This window comes from Myxocyprinus asiaticus, chromosome 5 (assembly GCF_019703515.2).
Source record: "Myxocyprinus asiaticus isolate MX2 ecotype Aquarium Trade chromosome 5, UBuf_Myxa_2, whole genome shotgun sequence".
Classification (NCBI taxonomy): Eukaryota; Metazoa; Chordata; class Actinopteri; order Cypriniformes; family Catostomidae; genus Myxocyprinus; species Myxocyprinus asiaticus.
The window spans coordinates 6701413-6720933 of NC_059348.1; the positions used below are offsets into that span (position 1 = coordinate 6701413).

The following is a 19521-nucleotide window of genomic DNA, read 5'->3' on the forward strand; positions in this document are numbered from 1 at the left end:
ACTCGCGACTCCAGGGGTGGTAGTCAGCGTCAATACTCGCTGAGTTACCCAGTCCCCCTTAAATATGTTCTTTGATCTCAATCTTGACCAACCGTTTTAGAGATTTTGGTCTTTCTTGATTCAAGTAGATAGGAGCTGTACTTTTGTGCCACTTGTTAACATAGAAAATAGCTGCCCGGGAGCGTTCTGGCCGCCGAGTGAACTGACTTGACATGAAAGGGACTTTAGCTCTGTCTGAAAACACTCACTTGTTCACTTATTTGCTATTTCAGGCAAGCAGCAAACTTGTTATTCTTATAAAATGGTATTTACGATAAATCTTCATTCTGTTTGTCATGTTTAATATATTTTGATAATGATTAAAATATTAATAGCCTACCACTAAAAATTGGCAACAAGACTAAAAACATTTGTACAAAGCGTACATTATTGTATTTATTTTTATTATTGTTCTACCATCTTGACACACTTGAGAAGACATGTGCGCATAGCAACCTCATGTGACTGTAATACAGTACTAAAGTTATTAATAATAACATCCATTGATTATTAGATGGGTCCCAAAGAAACCCAAAATCACAGGACTCAATGACTACAGACCCACTGGTGTGCAGTCAAAACAACCTGTAGCTGAACACGCACAAAACGGTGGAGATTATTGTGGACTTTAGGAGAAACACCCCAACACTGAACCCCCTCACCATTCTAAACAGCACTGTGGCAGCAGTGGAGTCATCCAGGTCCCTGGGCACTACCATCTCACAGGACCTGAAGTGGGAGACCCACATTGACTCCATTGCAAAAAAGGCCCAGCAGAGGTTGTACTTCCTTCGCCAGTTGAGGAAGTTCAACCTGCCACAGGCGCTGCTGATACAGTTTTACTCAGCAGTCATTGAGTCTGTCCTCTGCACTTCAGTAACTGTCTGGTTTGGTTCAGCAACGAAATCGGATATCAGAAGACTACAAAGGACAATTCAGACTGCTGAGAGGATTATTGGTTGCCCCCTGCCCTCTCTTCAAGAACTATACATATAAAAATCACTCTGGACCCCACTCACCCTGCCCACTACTTTTTTGAACTGTTGCCTACTGGCCGACGCTTCAGAGCACTGAGCACCAGAACCGTCAGGCACAGGAACAGTTTTTTCATGAACAGTTAAAACTGCCCCATTGAGCAATAAGTATGTGTAATATACAGCTTAATCTATTTATATTTTTCCAACATACCATACCTCTTCTGCCATACATTCCCTTGCATCTGCATATAACAGATTTGTATTATATATATATATATATATATATATATATATATATAACACACACACACACACACACACACACACACACATATTGTCTTATTGTGTATTTCTATATATACTTTATACTACTTGTATTTATACTTTTTATTCTATTTTTTTTATTATCTTTGTCTTGTTGTTGTATTGTTTGTGCACTGGAAGCTTCTGTCACCAAGACAAATTCCTTGTGTGTGTAAGCATACTTGGCAATACAACTCATTCTGATTCTGATGAATAATTATAATGAAATAAATTATAATTTGAATAATTTATGTGTGCAATCTTCTCACTTAACAATAATATCACCTCAGTTAATTATTGAAGAAAGAAATCACTTAGCGTTTTAATGGCAAAAATAAAATAAAAATAAAATATTTAATCAATTCAAATAAATAATAAATTCGGACACTACTACAAAATGGCCGACACCGAAAATAGTGCACTATATAGTGGATAGGAGGCTATTTCGGACACACCCTTGTTGTGACGTCATAAGGCTGCACCGCGACTCATCATTCTTCTGTTTGCAGGTTTGTTTTTGAGCGCTTCTGCATTTTAGGCGAATAAAACGATTCAAAACTGATTTAAAGCTTTACATACGAATCCTGACAACACGGTAATGTTTTTAAAATAATTTTGTGGTAGTTTATGAAGTGCTGGTAGTTGATTTTTCATAAATGTGGTTTTGTGTTTGTGTGAAGCGCAGATTTACAGATTTAGCATTTCTTTTATATTCCGTTCAATTATGTTGAGATTACTTAAATTAATGTGTTCAGTGATCTGGTCACTCAGAGTTTAATATTGTTAATTTCTTTTATTTTTTACATTGATGTTTTTGCAGTTTGTAAGTTATTCAACATACAATAATAAGCAGCTGTCAAAGTATGTTCTTAAATGTAAAGAAATGTAAACATATTTAAATTCTGACATTTATTTTTAATGTTGACAGGTCTGGTCATCACTACCACACAGTGATTGTGAATCCACTCCCAAAGCAATTCACCAATAAATGCTCTGAATATTCCTGTCATCTTTGAATTGAAGAAGAGTTTCTAGAAGAGCAGGACAAACTTCAAGTGTGTCAACAGTTTCTGATATACTGCTGCAAAGATGGATTTTATTAAAGAGGAGAGAGAGGACATGGGTTATCCAGAACCACACAAAGTGAAAAATGAAGATACCGAGGAACAAATAGGTTTGTGTCCATTCTTGATTATTTATTAATAACTGCTGTAGGGCTTTACTGGCTGTTTAGATCAGTGTTACTATCAGAAATAATTAATAATTATTTCTGTAGTTATTAATTAATATTTAAATTAATCAGTTGAATTTAACTCATTAAAACATCATATGGGACTCCAGTAAATGTAGTGTGCTACGTTTAGGAGTAAGTTTGGTTATTAGCAATAATTAATAATTATCAAAGATAATTATTAATTATTAAAATCAATAGAACATTGATGAGAATCAATGTTAGCTTTTTAAAATCCTTTAAATCAACAATTATCAAAGATAATCGTAAATTGTTAACATCGATGAAACATTAATTAAAATTAACACTAGCTTATTGATCATTCAAATTCAATCAAAGATAATTATCAATTATCAAAAATCAATAGAATATTAATAAGGATTAACATTGACGTTGCACCACCCTGGAATCAGGGACTAATAACCAAATAGTAAAACAGTCTCAATATTAGATTGTCGATTTTCCTAAGAAAACATTCGAAGAATATTGATTTTCCGGAAAAAAAACAATGAATGAAGGTTTGAATCCGAGCACTGACATCCCGTCAGCATGACACAGGCGTATGCAAAACAAACCAAAACACTTCTCTTTGTAATATAAACAAAGTTTATTTATGCAGTAATATCAATTAATACAATGCAGTCAATAAACTTCCGACTTAACTACAAACTAAACAGTGATATGATTAGATATGGAAATAAAATAATCCTATAACACATAAGGTGTGTGTGTGTGTGTGTGTGTGTGTGTGTGTGTGTGGTTAGTAGAGAGAGAGAGATGATTAAGTGACAGCCCTAAAGCCGATTTCGCGATAGTGGGAGAGAAAGCAGCTGTGTTTATCACCCAGAGACGCGGTGGACGGCTCGTAAAAGTCCCGCGTTATTTGACTCTTTAATGGATGAACTCAGTTGCTGTCTCACCCGCGATGGCGAAATTGCACAACAATCCAATTTGGTTGGACCACAATACAGCAAAACAAATTTGTGATAATTAATACCCTGAGTATTAATAATGAGCGGATATGGCGATCCGTAAACTGTACAAGCAAAAACCTTGAAACACAAGAATAACACACTATAATATTCTATCTCTGCCCAGACGTAAACCTCTTACTTGAATCGCATGAAGACACAGGTAGAATGTGTTTTCCTCCGTCCTTTAACTCTGACCCGGTTCCTTGAGGCTCGGGTGATGACGGGAGGCCGTTTCCTCGCTCTGTCGGCGGGCGGTACGGTTGTTGATTCTCGGCGGGCTGGCGGAGAACTCCGAAATGTCGACTTGATTGAAGATGGAAGAGAAATCTTTAATCTCTTCACTTCTGTAGGCAAACGGATGAAGATGCGAATTGCTTGGCGGTCTCCTTCAGATCCATTAGAGTGTTCGGTTGAATATTGTATGGCTACAGTTTCAAATCGGACGTTACTTCCTTGTGCCACGAGGTTGCACCTGAGAGCAGCGAAGAGCTGCGTCCATACTCGGTAAACAAAGTCGCTGGAAGCAACTCACGAAACATTTCAGAGGTATTTCAACTCCTGATGATGTCATGTTTGAGGGACGTTCTGTTGTGTGCCTCATCCAATAGGAGTTGAGTGTTCGATCCTTTAGTGAGCAAGGCTTCATGGATTTGTAGTCTGTTTTGGACTCCTTTTGTTTGATTTTGGTGCGATTTTTATCAGTAAGATTTACGACATGGAATGTGGGGGCTGAGTTAGGTTTTACGACTTGTGTTAGGCCCACATGAGGCCCAACACTGCTGATGTGTGATTTATCTCAGAAACATCTGGGATTTTCACTCATAAGTCTTCAGAAGCATCTTAAAATAACAGTCCCTCTATTGTAGAGGTCTGCACGGGCCTTAAAATGAAACTCATACCTGGGACCGTGTGGCCTGACCCTACATGGCCCGAAATAATATCGTCAGATTTTAAGCCAGAACCCGGAAATATAATAATTTCTTCTCCTAGCAAGTACTGTTGCAATAGGCTGTATTTTATGTAAGCATATAGGCAACATTTGTAACACTACTGAAACAGTAAATATACACAGTTTTAACAAGGCACGACAGCCCCTCAGTACACTAGAGCAGAAGGAGAAAAAAAAATGCATTGCTTTGCCATTTATTTGCAGAAACTTCTTGGTGCAGATCAATCTGGAATAATATGAAACACTGCAACAGTCCCCTCTATGGGGGCCTGGGAAGCTCAGCGAGTATTGACGCTGTCTACCACCCCTGGAGTCGACTCCAGCCAGGTGTCCTAAGCAACCAAATTGGCCCGTGTGCTAGGGAGGGTAGAGTCACATGGGGCAACCTCTTTGTGGGTGGATTAGGGGTTCTCGCTCTCAGTGGGGCACGTGAAGAGTAGCATGAACCTCCACATGCTGTGTGTCTCCACTGTGTCATACACAGCGAGCCACATGATAAGATGCGTGGATTGACAGTCTCAGAAGCAGAGGCAACTGAGACTTGTCCTCTTCCACACGGATTGAGGCGAGTAACCGCGCCACCACAAGGACCTACTAAGTAGTGGAAATTGGGCATTCCAAATTGGGAGAAAAGGGGATAAAAATAAAAAAAAAAAACAGTCCCCTCTATGCAGCCTGGACTTGTTTAGAATGTTGAATCTTTGTGACAACTGCGCTTAAAACAACCTAGACGCAGCGCAAAGAGTGAAACTGAGCGCAGGTGTCTCAACATGCATTTTTGACAATTTTATGTACTTTTTAACTTGCCACGGTATCTAAAATGTGCTGGTCCTTCGTGAGACGCGGTGCATATGTCAAAGACATTCATCCAGCATGTGTTTAAATAATGGGAAAACAGAACAGATGCGTGCAAAAACACATTCGGTGTGAACGGCCCCTAACTCGTCCGTGCGCGAAACAAGTTTAGTAAGCCTGTTTATTTTTTTTATTAATTACGAACCTGACCCGAAACCAGTCTACTCTATTGTTAATAGTTTAAAACTTAAAGGAGTATTCCAGGTTCAGTACAAGTTGAGCTCAATCGGCAGCATTTGTGGCATAATGTTTAAAAAAAAAAAAAAAAAAAGAGGTTACAGTGAGACACTTACAATGGAAGTGAATGGGGCCAATATTTGGAGGGTTTAAAGGCAGAAATGTGAAGCTTATAATTGTATAAAAGCACTTGAATGAATTTTTCTGTTTAGGGATGCATCGATCCGATATGTGGATCGGTATCGGCTCCGATTCTGACATTTTAGATGGATCGGGTATCAGTCCGACAAACCCGATCCAAATCCGATATTATGAGTTAGTCAGGGTCGTTATTGTCAAGCTCAAAACTGACATAAAAGCACCATTGCATTTGTCCATATGACTTGTGCATTTTATTCAAAGCCATTTGAAGACATGCAATAGCTCTGTAATTCGCAAAAGGCTGTGTTTAAGTAGACATATAGTATGTAGCCTATGTGCAGTGAGTGAATGGTGCGGCTCTGTTGACACGCATACATAGCACGCACAGGATGGTGATGCTTTCAAGCTCATAGAGCGGTGCAATATGTGAGCGCTCCACACGAACAAAATCTCATAGAAGCTTAATAGTTTGTTTTGCTTATAACTTGCATTGAGAACGGCATCGAGGGAGCATTTGACCAGATTTTGAATAAGTTAATTAAACTACTGTGAAGTAGCCCACAAACAGACACTTACAGGACTTCCTGGAGTGTTCCAGCTGTCAAAATAAAAGCCAGAGGGTTTTAAAGTTAAAGGTGCATGAGTGAAATATATAACTATTGTATTATACAATTCTGAGAGTCAGCAATAATAGTAATTTATTATTGTTATTATTATTTGTTTGAAAATTACAACAATATTTAAGTTGGCTGTGTTCTAAATAATTGTGAGCAGATTGGCCCCATTCCACTGTAAGTGCCTCACTCGGACTCAGTTTTTTGCTTATTTAAAGAAAAGGAGGGACAAGTCAAAATAAATTGTTTAACAACATTATGCCACAAATGCTGTCGAATTGAGCTTAACTTGTATTGAACCTGGAATATTCCTTCAATTCTGGCCTTCAATTTTCAAATTATATTAGAACCTTAAAGACAGTGGTCTCATGCGGGGGCCTGGGTAGCTTAGTGAATACTGACACTGACTACCACACCTGGAGTCGCGAGTTCGAATCCAGGGCGTGCTGAGTGACTCCAGCCAGGTCTCCTAAGCAACCAAATTGGCCCGGTTGCTAGGGAGGGTAGAGTCACATGGGGTAACCTCCTCGTGGTCATGATTAGTGGTTCTCGCTCTCAATGGGGCGCATGGTAAGTTGTGCGTTGATCGTGGGTAGCATGAGCCTCCACATGCTGTGATTCTCCGTGGTGTCATGCACAACGAGCCACGTGATAAGATGCGTGGATTGACTATCTCGGAAGGGAAGGCAACTGAGACTTGTCCTCCGCCACCTGGATTGAGCAGAGTAACCACGCCACCATGAGGACCTACTAAGTAGTGGGAAATGGGCATTCCAAATTGGGAGAAAAGGGGATAAAAATGAATAAATAAAAAAAGACAGGGGTCTCATTCACTGAGAATTGCATGGATTTTGCGTATTTATGTGCACAGAAAAAGTTCTCACGCAACATTTTATGCTTACTGTAGTGAATCAGGTTAAGGTAAGGACATTGTTTTTAACACTGTTTTTTATGTACTCAGTCAGTAATGGCATGTTGTTCATTTTTAACCTGAAGATCTTCTGTAATGCAGCTTTACATGGCATTTATCGACCAGATTTGATGCCATTTTTGTGAGACTAATAGAATGAGCTTTTAACACATCAAACATAGCTTAAAAAAGATAATTGACCTGTGGCACACTCTTCCATTTAAACTGGGGTTCACTCTAATTTGTAGTAGGGATGCACCGATCTGATACCTGGATCGGTATAGTCTCCGATACTGACGTTTTTAAACGGATCGGGTATCGGTCCGACGAGCCCGATCCAAATCCGATACTGTGTGTTAGTCATGTTCGTTACTGTCAAGCTCAAAAAATTACATAAAAGAACCATAAAAACACAATTAAAGTAGTTCATATGACTCGTGCATTTTATTCAAAGCCACTTGAAGACATGCGATAGCTCTGTGAATCACAAAAGGCTGTGTTTTATAAGTAAATATATAAAATGCACGCGCAGCTCCAGCGCGTTATTGAATGGCACTGCTCTGTTTACACACACTCGTAGCTATTTTTAGCCTTCACAGCGGTGTGCAATATTTGAGCGCTACTCATGACCAATAGTTTGGTTCACTTATATGTATTTAGAACGGCACCGGAGGTGCATTTTTACAAAAATTTGATAAAACGACTGTGAACTTGCCTACAAACAGACACATACAGGACTTCCTGGAGAGTTCAGAATTTCAAAATAAAAGCGTGAGGGTTTTAAAAGTTAAAGGTGTCACGAAGGCAGAGATATGAACTCAGTAGCAGGGTTTATTGAACAGATGATTGAAACAGTGATGTAAACATTGTGAGTAAATCCAGTTGAGCAGAGTGGCAAACAGCAGGTGAGTAATATCAAGACAGGGTAAAGACATGATGAACAGATAACTCACAACAGTCTTATGATACTTGCAGGCAATAATGAAGACACAGGTATGTTTGACATAGTAGAAAGGTCTGGAGTCTCAGAGATACTATCGATGAGAACAGACAAAGTGTGTGTGTGTGCAGTCCTTGATTAGCCACTAATGATATGCAGGTGCGTGTAATCAGAACTCAGGGGAGAGTGAGCACTGGGCAGTGAGGAAGAAAGAGAGAGAGAGAGAGAGACCGGTGGATCTGTGACAAAAGGTGCACGATTGAGATATATTACTATTATAATATTATTATCGTCATCATTTGTTTACAAATTATAATAATATTTAAGTTGAATGGGTTCCAAAAAATAACTGTGTGAATGAAAAGTGAGCTGATATCTTACAACTAAATTGAACAAAAAAAGAGATCTGAATCCTTTAAAGTCCAGATACAACAACAAAAAAAAAAAAAAAACGGCTTCTTTTCTACTGATGACTTATACTGGAATTACGTGTTGTTGAGGTGCTGAATACATTGTTGCCAATTTAGCGACTTTGTTGCTAGACTTTTGTAGTCTGCTTTAGAGACATTCTTCCACATCTGGCAACACAAAAAACATCAGCTCTACTGTGAATAATGTCTCATTATTCTCGGTGTTCTAGCGCTCTTCCCTGTGTTTCAAGTAATATTACTGACCTGCATGCCATCAGGAGTTGGATTTGTGCTTGCGTATGTTCTATAAATCGAATGACTGATGAGCTTGTGTGTTGTTGGTATTTGTCGCAACAATCTCAACCTCAATTCACATGCATGCTCTCCGTTTAGAAAAGTCAAGTCAGCCTACAGTGATAGAGCATTGAGAAATTATCTAGCAGGGTGAGAGAGAGAGAATGGATATGAACCCCTGATCTATAATAAAGTGTAGAGATAAGTGATATGATGAGGTGTCACTGTCAAAAACTCATTGCTGCACAGGAACACTAGCACAAGTAATGCACACTGATGGTTCAGCAGCACACAACAGATATGTAAAAAAAAAACAAAAAACAGAGAGATACAGTTGAAGTCAGAAGTTTACTTACACTTTGGTTGAAGTCATTAAAAGTAATTTTTGAACCACTCCACAGATTTAATATTAGCAAATTATACTTTTGGCAAGTTTTTTAGGACATCTACTTTGTGCATACATTTTTCCAACAATTGTTTACAGACAGATAGTCAATTAAAAGTGAAACTATCACAATTCCAGTGCGTCAGAAGTTTACATACACTAAGTTAACTGTGCCTTTAAGCAGCTTGGAAAATTCCAGAAAATGATGTCAAGCCTTTAGACAATTAGCCAGTTAACTTCTGATTGGCATATTGGAGTCAATTGGAGGTGTACCAGTGGATGTATTTTAAGACCTGCCTTCAAACTCAGTGCCTCTTTGTTTGACATCATGGGAAAATTAAAAGAAATCAGCCAAGACCTCAGAAAAAAAATTGTGGGCCTCCAGAAATCTGGTTCATCCTTGGGAGCAATTTCCAAATGCCTGAAGGTACCACGTTCATCTGTACAAACAATAGTACGCAAGTATAAACACCATGGGACCACGCAGCCATCATACAGCTCAGGAAGGAGTCGATTTTGTCTCCTAGAGATGAACGTAGTTTGGTGCAAAAAGTGCAAATTAAGACCAGAACAACAGCACCCTTTGAAGATGCTGGAGGAAACAGGTAGACAAGTATCTATATCCACAGTAAAACGAGTCCTATATCGACATAACCTGAAAGGATGCTCAGCAAGGAAGAAGCCAATGCTCCAAAACTGCCATAAAAAAGCCAGACTACAGTTTGCAAGTGCACATGGTGACAAAGATCTTGTCCTCTGGTCTGATGAAACAAAAATTGAACTGTTTGGCCATAATGACCATCGTTATGTTTCATTAGTTCAATTAAAGAAAAAATGGTTCTACACCTTTAAAGAATTGCTGTAGCTCTTTACGCCAATTCATTTGCCTATGTAAATTTGACGTCTTATGTAATAAATGACATCATGTGATTTAGCTGTTTTTAGCGACATTTCAGCGAGCCTTTGGTGACTTCCCATGAGAAATAGTTGGCAAAACTGGCTGAATGAGAGATGAAGATATAACATGGCATCTGTGCTTCTAAAGCAAAGTCAATACTTGTAATATTTTGATACACATTGAATTCTGCTCTCTTTGTATTCAGTTCTTATTTATGGATTCGCTTTTATGGTGGAAAAAATGCAAAGCGAACTCGTAGGCTGATCAGACCAGTATATATCTGTGCATCACCCACATGCCATCAGTACTGGTTTCTATGTAAGCTCCGGGTGAGAGCAAATGTTTTTTACTGCTTAATCTTTTTTGTTTTCCATTGTTATTAATGCATATTGTTCATATATTTACCCCCCAAAAGAAAAGCATAACTTCAGCAAACTATCTTATTTTGAAACCTAACATTTGAGAAAAAAACAAAATATAATTTTCAACTAGGTGTCGTTTAAAAAACAAGTACCCGATTACTCATAAATTAGAGTACTCGACTACAAAATGACTCAAATGCCCATCCCTAATAATTTTCTGTTCATTTCACATTTGTTGCTCTTTAATTGATTTTTGACTGTTGAATGTGTTTGTTTTAGACCTGATGGAAGTGAAAAAGGAAAATGAAGAACTGAATGAAGTGGAGGAGAAACAACAGCATCAGAAATCTCCTAATGTCACACCTGGAGAGAGATTATTTAGTTGCTCACAGACTGAACAGAATTCCTCACAACAAACAAAGGATCATATAAGAATTAACAATGCTAAGAACGTTTACACATGCCCTCAGTGTGGAGAGAATTTCACACGTAAAGATCATCTAAAGAATCACGCAACAATTCACGCTAAAGATAAGCCTCTCGCATGCCTCCAGTGTGGAATGAGATTCAAATATCAAGTAAACCTTGATAGGCACGTGACAGTTCACACTGGAGAGAGACCTTTCGTGTGCCCTCACTGCAGAAAGGGTTTCTCATATTTAAAATGTCTTGAAAATCATCTGTACTATCAGCACCCTGAAGCAAACTGTGATGAGTGTGATAAAAATGTTATTGCGGCTTCAAATGAAAAGCCCCATTTGTGTTCCATATGCGGAAAAAGCTTTTCATGCTTGCACCGTTTTAAAGAGCACCAGGAAATTCATAGTGGGAAAGCTTTTGTGTGCCCTGAGTGTGGCGATGCCTTTACAGGATCCGGCAACTTGAAGATGCACCAAAGAATCCACATTAAAGATAAACCGTACAAGTGCTCACGGTGTGGAAAGAGTTTCACTCATTTAGCAGCCCTGAAAACACACGAGAAAGAGCATACTGAAGAGAAGCCTTCAAGTGGGATGAGTTACACCCGATTGACTCATTTCAAAAAACATTCTGGAAAGATGTGAGCGAAGTTTATTTTTAGGTCCAATGTTTGAAACCGTGTGAATTTCAGAAAAACCCAAATAGACATTTTTCTCTTAAAGGGATAGTTCACCTGAAAATGAATTAAATGAATCATTTAGTCACCCTTTTGCTGTCTCAGATTCGTATGACTTTCTTCTGCGGAACACAAAGATAATTTGTTGGAGAAACAGTGTAAATATATATCCATACAATGTAAATCAATGTGATCCGAAACTTTTCAAGCTCCAAAAAGTACATAAAGGTAATCCATAAGACTCATCCATGTCTTTTGAAGTGATACGATGTTTTGGGTGAGAAATGTAGCTCCTTTTTCACTATAAATCCTGCTATCTGCTGTCTCCTTGACACAATTGTTACAGTTCATGCTTGTGTTCCACAGAAGAAAGTAGAGTTTAATGATTGAATAAGTGATTAGAGAATTATAATTTTTGGTGAACTATTGAGCAATTTCATCTTTTTTTAAAAATTTTTTTTAAAGAGATTCTGTTCTGAAACGGGCTGCTCAGTGGGTAGCACTGTTGCCTCACAGCAAGAAGGTCCTGGGTTCAATTCCTGGCTCAACTGGGCCTTTCTGTGTGGAGTTTGGATGTTCTCCCCGTGTTCGTGTGGGTTTCCTCTGGGTGCTCTGGTTTCCCCCACAGTCGAAAAAAAAAAGACTTGCAGGTTAAGTTATTTGGAGACCCTAAATTGGCTGTAGGCAATTGCATGACCCGCAACCCTATATAGGACAAGCAGCTATAAGATGTAAAAATTATTCAAAAGAATGGATACACAATTACTCTCAATCACATTTCAGACCATCCATCCAGCTTCTGGATGGATGTTCTGAAATGTGATGGAGAGTAATTGTTATACCAACATATTAATTGAAATGTCTATTATAGTTTTGTATCCATTCAACTGAATATTTTTTTACATTTTGTTAGCTGTTGACAAATTCTCAATACTTCACTTTTCAACTAAACCGCCTTTCTTGCTGCAAAATTATTCAACAGATTATTCTACATTGTTCGAGGCTTAAACAGTCAACTATATTTACTGTGTGGATGAAAATATTTCTAAGGAAAGCTTTTTGGTTATTTCAGTATTATTTACTTGCTTTGTAGAATCAAGTCTAGCTTTAGCATTGTTATAGGTAAATAATTACCAATTATTTTATCCAGGGTTCCCACAATCATGGAAAATCTGAAAATAGGGAATATAAAAATGTGTGATTTCCAGGCCTGCAAAGTCACGGAAGTACAACAAATAGTTTGTCATATAAATTCTATTGTAAATGTAATTTTGCTCTACCTGGAGACTCAAAGTCGAATCATCGTTTGAGCCGCATTCAGATCTGAGGCCGTTTGTGTGTGTGTGTGACTTTTGCGTTTAATTGAATATTCCAGGTTCAATACAAGTTAAGCTCAGTCGACAGCATTTGTGGCATAATGTTGATTACCATAAAAATGTATAGAGACTCGCCCCTCCTTTTTTTTTTTTTTTTTTTTTTTTTTAAGAAAAGCAAAAGTCTGAGTTAAAGTGAGGCACTTAAAATGGAAGTGAATGGGACCAATCCTAATAAAATCACTTACTAACCTTTTCTGTGTAAAGTTATAGCCAATTTTACAACTTTGTTAGCATGACAATGTTACATCAACAAACCCTAAAACGACTGTGAAAAATAAATATTTAAACAACTTTACAGCTCAAATAATACATGAGTTATAACAGAAGAATTAATGTAAGTGCTTTTATAAAATTATAAGTTCCACATTTCTGTGTTTAAACCCTCCAAAAATTGGCCTCATTCTCTTCCATTGTAAGTGCCTTACTGTCACCTGGATATTTACTTTTTTGGACGAGTCGAAAATCATTTTTGGGGTATCAACATTATGCCACAAATGCTGGCGATTTGAGCTTAACCTGTATTGAACCCAGAATATTCCTTTAAATAGGTGTTTAAATCTCTCTGTTCCAAGGATCGGTAGACTACCTGATGCACACATGGAAGTACCACCTAACAATCTCTATAAAATGAGTTTTAAAACAATTATGCTGTAATCATTCACGACTAAAGACATCGAAGTTAATTGGTCAAAAACTGTGGGAACCCTGTATATCTTACTTCAAAGTCTTGTACATTGTGCACATTTTCTGATCATTTCATATTCCTGTACAGTTTTTCTGAGCTGATTAAAGGTGATGCATCGAGAAATAAAAAGACTATTGGACTGAAGTCACTCCGAGACTACCGTCTATGATTATCCATTAACCAGTCAAATGTCTTTCAGTTTGAAAAAAATAAATATATATTTTTTCTATAATAGTGTTATTTGCCAGATCAGTCTAGCTTAGACATGGGGTAGTATGTTTGGAGCTGTAGGAGACATTAATAATTTATTGTATCATTTAACCGAGGTCGCTAATGTGTAGCGTTAATGTGTAGTGTGCCAATTGTATATGAAATTACCAGAAATGAAAAGGAGCAATTTCTTGTACTGAGTGGCCTATTTAATAATCCTATTTTTGCAACTACATTTTACTCTCATCTCTTTACTAAGGTGTGGAATAGGGATACGCAAATTACATTGCTTAGGAGCCTCTTTAACTCAAGGTAGATACATATATAATCAGAAAGACAGAGAGATACAGTTGAAGTCAGAAGTTTACATACACTTAGGTTGAAGTCATTAAAACTATTTTTTTCTTTTTTTTAACCACTCCACAGATTTAATATTAGCAAACTATAGTTTTGGCAAGTCATTAAGGACATCTACTTTGTGCATGACATGAGTAATTTTTCCAACAACTGTTTACAGATAGACTGTTTTACTTTTAATTGACTATATCACAATTCCATTTGGTCAGAAATTTACATACACTAAGTTAATTGTGCCTTTAAGCAGCTTGGAAAATTCCAAAAAATGACAATTAGCCAATTAGCTTCTGATAGGAGGTGTACTGAATTGGAGGTGTACCTATGGAAGTATTTTAAGGCCTACCTTCAAACTCAAAAGAAAATCAAAAGAAATCAGCCAAGACCTCAGAAAAAACTAAATTGTGGACCTCGACAAGTCTGGTTCATCCTTGGGAGCAATTTCCAAACGCCTGAAGGTATTACATTCATCTGTACAAACAATAGTACGCAAGTATAAACACCATGGGACCACGCAGCCATCATACAGCTCAGGAAGGAGATGTATTCTGTCTCCTAGAGATGAATGTAGTTTGGTGCGAAAACAACAGAACAACAGCAAAAGAACTTATGAAGATGCTGGAGAAAACAGGTAGACAAGTATCTATATCCACAGTAAAACCAGTCATATATATAGACATAACCTGAAAGGCTGCTTAGCAAGGAAGAAGCCAATGCCCCAAAACCACTATAAAAAAGCACATCGGGACGAAGATCTTTTTGGAGAAATTTCCTCTGGTCTGATGAAACAAAAAAACTGCCCTTTTTGGCCATAATGACCATCGTTTTGTTTGGAGGAAAAAGGGTGAGGCTTGCAAGCCGAAGAACACCATCCCAACCGTGAAGCATGGGGGTGGCAGCATAATGTTGTGGGAGTGCTTTGCTGCAGGAGGGACTGGTGCACTTCTCAAAATAGATGGCATCATGAGGAAGGAAAATTATGTGGATATATTGAAGCAACATCTCAAGACATCAACCATGAAGTAAAAGCTTGGTTGCAAATGGGTCTTCCAAATGGACAATGACCACAAGCATACCTCCAAAGTCCAAAGGACATCAAAGTCAAGGTATTGGAGTGGCCATCACAAAGCCCTGAACTCAATCCAATAGAAAATTTGTGGGCAGAACTGAAAAAGCATGTGGGAGCAAGGAGGCCTACAAACCTGACTCAGTTACACCAGTTCTGTCAGTAGGAATGGGCCAAAATTCCAGCAACTTATTGTGAGAAACTTGTGGAAGGCTACTCAAAACGTCTGACCCAAGTTAAACAATTTAAAGGCAATGCTACCAAATACTAACAAATTGTATGTAACTTCTGACCCACTGGGAATGTGATGTAAGGTATAAATGCTGAAATAAATAATTTTCTCTACTATTATTCTGACATTTCACATTCTTAAAATAGTGATCCTAACTGACCAAGTGACACGATTAAATGTCAGGAATTGTGAAAAACTGAGTTTAAATGTATTTGGATGTATTTAAATGTAAAAAATCTGGTCTCAGAAGAAGAAGAAAAAAATTATAATCTTATATAGTATAACAGTATGTGTCTTTGTCAGTTAGTCACTGGATGGCTCGTTCATACCATGCCTCCAAGGACATCTGTTGAGCCAGTGGTACAGTTCCTAAGCATTGCTCTTAAAAGTTAAAAGTTTCTTGCAATTAATTTCTTGCCAGTTTTTTTGGCAACATATTCATCCACTGTAGGTTTTTACAGCTGAAATAGCCGCACTGACCTCACTTTTGAAAGCCATCAGCTCCCCCCGATAGAGACCGCGAGCTGTTCATCTGTTGTAAAGCACACAATACTTGCACATGGCAAATCCGGGAGTACCCTGAGAGTTGGATAAGTTAAGGTCACACTCACCCATTTAATCATGGGCGCTACATATTTCTACCTGTGGGAATACCCTGCTGCTATTTTATCCCTTGGTAGTTGAACGCACTGGTGTGACTGGCACTGCTGAAGTGGTGGCGATTCTTGTGTGTCTTTCACTCAACCCTTTTTTCTTTCAGACTGCAGTGAACCTTTTGTGACAAGTTGATTGCAGTGACATTTTTATTTGCTGTATCTAAACAACTGACACCTTTACTAATACACTAATCATATATTTAATTTAGGGCCTTTCAGGCTCCATTTGGTTTGGGATAGTGTGGGGGTGGTGTTAGGGCATCTGCTACCTGCCAGGAATAAACCCAGGCACCTTTGTACAATGGGCGAAACTTCACTAATGTTTTTCCCCACTTTGTTGTGGTTTAAATTGTCAAATATACATTTTGGTTCACGCTCGACTCAGCTGCATATCCTAGCACAGATACGTATTGTGTGGAGCAGTGCATGCTTATTCATTACGTGCGACGCATGTCCTGGGCATAATAAGGCCGGGCAGTCTTTTATTTCTGCCACTGTTCCTGTAGATTTAGAAACTGCTGCTGTCACACCAGTTCTTAAAAAATTTGGTTTATATCCTTCTGAACTCACCAACTACAGGCCCATATCAAATCTTCCTTTTGTAGCTAAACTTATGGAAAGAGTAGTTGCCACACAAATACAGTCCCTCCTACTTTCTAATAAGCTTTACAATACCTTTCAGTCTGGTTTCCGTTATTTTCACAGTTCAGAAACAGCTCTCGTTGGAGTCCTCAGTGACCTTCCTCTTGCTGGTGACTCTGGGGCCCTAAGTATCTTGGTTCTCTTGGACCTCACATCTGCATTTGATACAGTTTGTCAGTCTTTACTCTTATCTAGACTTTCTGCTATTGGTATCACTGGCACAGCTCTCTCTTGGTTAGAATCTTACTTATCAGGCAGACGGTACTTTATTTCCATACAAACCACAAATCCTCTACTGCTTCTCTCACACAAGGTGTCCCTCAGGGATCTGTCCTTGGCCCTCTGCTGTTCATAATTTACATGCTTCCTCTTGGTCACATTATTCGGCGCCATGGTCTCCATTATCATTGTTGTGCTGATTACACACTGATTTACATCACTTCAAGTTTTGACTCATTATCGCCACCTCCTTCAGTAATAGCATGTATATCTGACATAAAACACTGGATGACCCTAAATTTTCTCAAGCTAAATTCTGCTGAATCTGAATGAATGCTTACTGGCTCCCAATCATCTGTTTCTAATAAGTCTGATTTCTGCATTAAGATTTATGGAGAAATTGTTACATCCTCCAAAACAGTACGCAACCTTGGTGTTATTTTTGATCCAGCTCTTACATTTGAAGCACACATCAGTTCAATTGTTAAAGTTGCATTCTACCATCTGCGTAACACAGCACGCCTCTGTCACATCATTAATCATAAGTATGCTGAGACTTTAGTACATGTGTTCATTACCACACGTATTGACTACTACAATGCCCTTTTAATCGGTTTACCATCCAAAATGATCAGTAGACTTCAATACATTCAAAACTCACTCACACTTCAAGGACTTCACGCATTACCCCCATTTTATATAAGCTACACTGGCTACCCGTATCATCGCGTATACATTGCAAAATCCTCCTTCTGACCTATAAAGCCCTTAATTGTCTTGCCACTTCATATCTGTCTAAACTTCTCCATCTCCTTCTCCATCCTGAGATTGTAAAGTGTCCTTGAGCTCTGGAAAGGCGCTATATACATTAAATGTATTATTAATATAATAAACATGGTAGCGGATTTACTGTATGGAGATGGAGACTTCACCCGCAAGCGGTGAACCAGGCGTGCGAGAGAGAGATGCAAGCTTCTGCATCTCTTTGCATCACCTGTAAGCACACAGCTACTGTCATCTGAACCACTGTCAAAAACAAAACCACAAAAGAGAGACCCAGCGTGTGCGCGTTAAATACTGAGAAGGAAGGATCCGCCCATTCAACAAGCTGTAGCCAGGTATTATTTTAGAGACTGAACAGCATACAGAGAAATGATAGTTTGAGATTTTAAACTTTTAAAATTGAGTTTCTCTTGCCAATAAAGTTTGATATAAATTGAATCTGCCCATTTGATCCGATTATTAAAAAAAAAAAAGTCCACCATCAAACGCAGAAGATTTTGCCCAAAATGTATTTACAACTTGTCCACTGATTTTATGGCATGTATACATAGAGTATACTGCATCAAAGATTAATACCTGTAAAAATGTGTCTAATTAAATGAACTAAAAAAACAAAAAAACAAAAGAAAAATATATTTAAAAAAATATATAATAAATGCTGACTAACCAATTTCTTGCAAGTTTTTTTGAGACAAAGTATAAAGTAAATATATTTATGATGATTTTTAAAATGTTTTTTGTAATGTATCATGTACCATAACTGAATCACAATTAATCTGGATTAATCACAGAAAACTTTTTATCGATTCACAGCACTAACTGAATTGATTTTTTAAAAAAGTAAATGAATTTCAATAAATTCATGACATTAAAGTTTTCATTTAATCTGGAATTTGTTGGTATTTGGATTTAATTAGATTTTTTTTTAAATATTAAATTATATAAAAATACATACAATAAACATATTTTATGTTAATTTCACTTTTGCAAAATCAAATTAAGAAAATTTCAGATTTTGTAAGGCTTTTGGAGCATTTGATGCCATCTGGTGTAAAAAAAAAAGAAATGACATGACATAATACTTAAAGCAGCAGGCGGCTACAGTGATGCACTGATTTAGATCATGGGCCTAGTCTCTGTAAACCAATGTTGAAACAAACTTATTTTTCGAGATGCATTTAATAAGTTATGAATTTGGATATACAGTATACTTAGACATCATCAAAGACTATTACTTGTCAAAGTTTAGCTTTTTTTTTTTTTTAAGCCACTTGTTTTAAAGTGTCAGTTCTTGCAAAAATGCTACATTATTCTTACAGTAAAACCTGAGGTATTGTAAAGAGAAGACATAAAGCATTTTATTACCTATTATTTATTTCAGACATCAACATTTATTAACTCAAATAAATGAAAAAAAATGTCAATATAACAAACAGCAATAAACTGATATGAACAGCAATGAACAGTGATTATACAATTTGTGTACACACAGAAGACTTTGCAATGGCAAATGTACAATTTTTAGCAAACATCCAAATTCAAATCAGTGACGTGAACAGCAATAATGTGGGGTCAGACTCTGACTTTGATCTGTATGTGTGCGTGTGTGCTGCATTGTGGTTGATTGATTTTTATTTGACAAAATAAGAAAAATGCTCCGCATTGTAGTCTCTCAAATTAATTTATGTGTGTGCGTGTGTGTGTTTTTTGCATTGTGGATGTGCTAGAGTTTCACTCCATCAT

At 37.6% G+C, this 19521-nt stretch overlaps 1 protein-coding gene across 8 annotated transcripts in view; it reads left to right on the forward strand.

Annotated features, from left to right (window-relative positions):
- Nucleotides 1-15553, forward strand: part of LOC127440881 (gastrula zinc finger protein XlCGF7.1-like) — a 108681-nt gene extending 93128 nt beyond the window's left edge. For 4 of the 8 annotated variants that reach the window (XM_051697950.1, XM_051697946.1, XM_051697951.1 and 1 more), the window contains exons 2-3: nt 2248-2493; nt 10739-15552. In XM_051697950.1, coding sequence (XP_051553910.1) covers nt 2409-2493; nt 10739-11523 — 870 coding nt within the window. In that variant the 5' untranslated portion in view covers nt 2248-2408 and the 3' untranslated portion in view covers nt 11524-15552. Of the gene's footprint in view, nt 1-553; nt 1182-1783; nt 1915-2247; nt 2494-10738 lie in introns of those variants that run through there. The other 4 variants (XM_051697945.1, XM_051697949.1, XM_051697948.1 and 1 more) reach the window with 4 other exon arrangements.
- Nucleotides 15554-19521: the final 3968 nt, after the last annotated feature.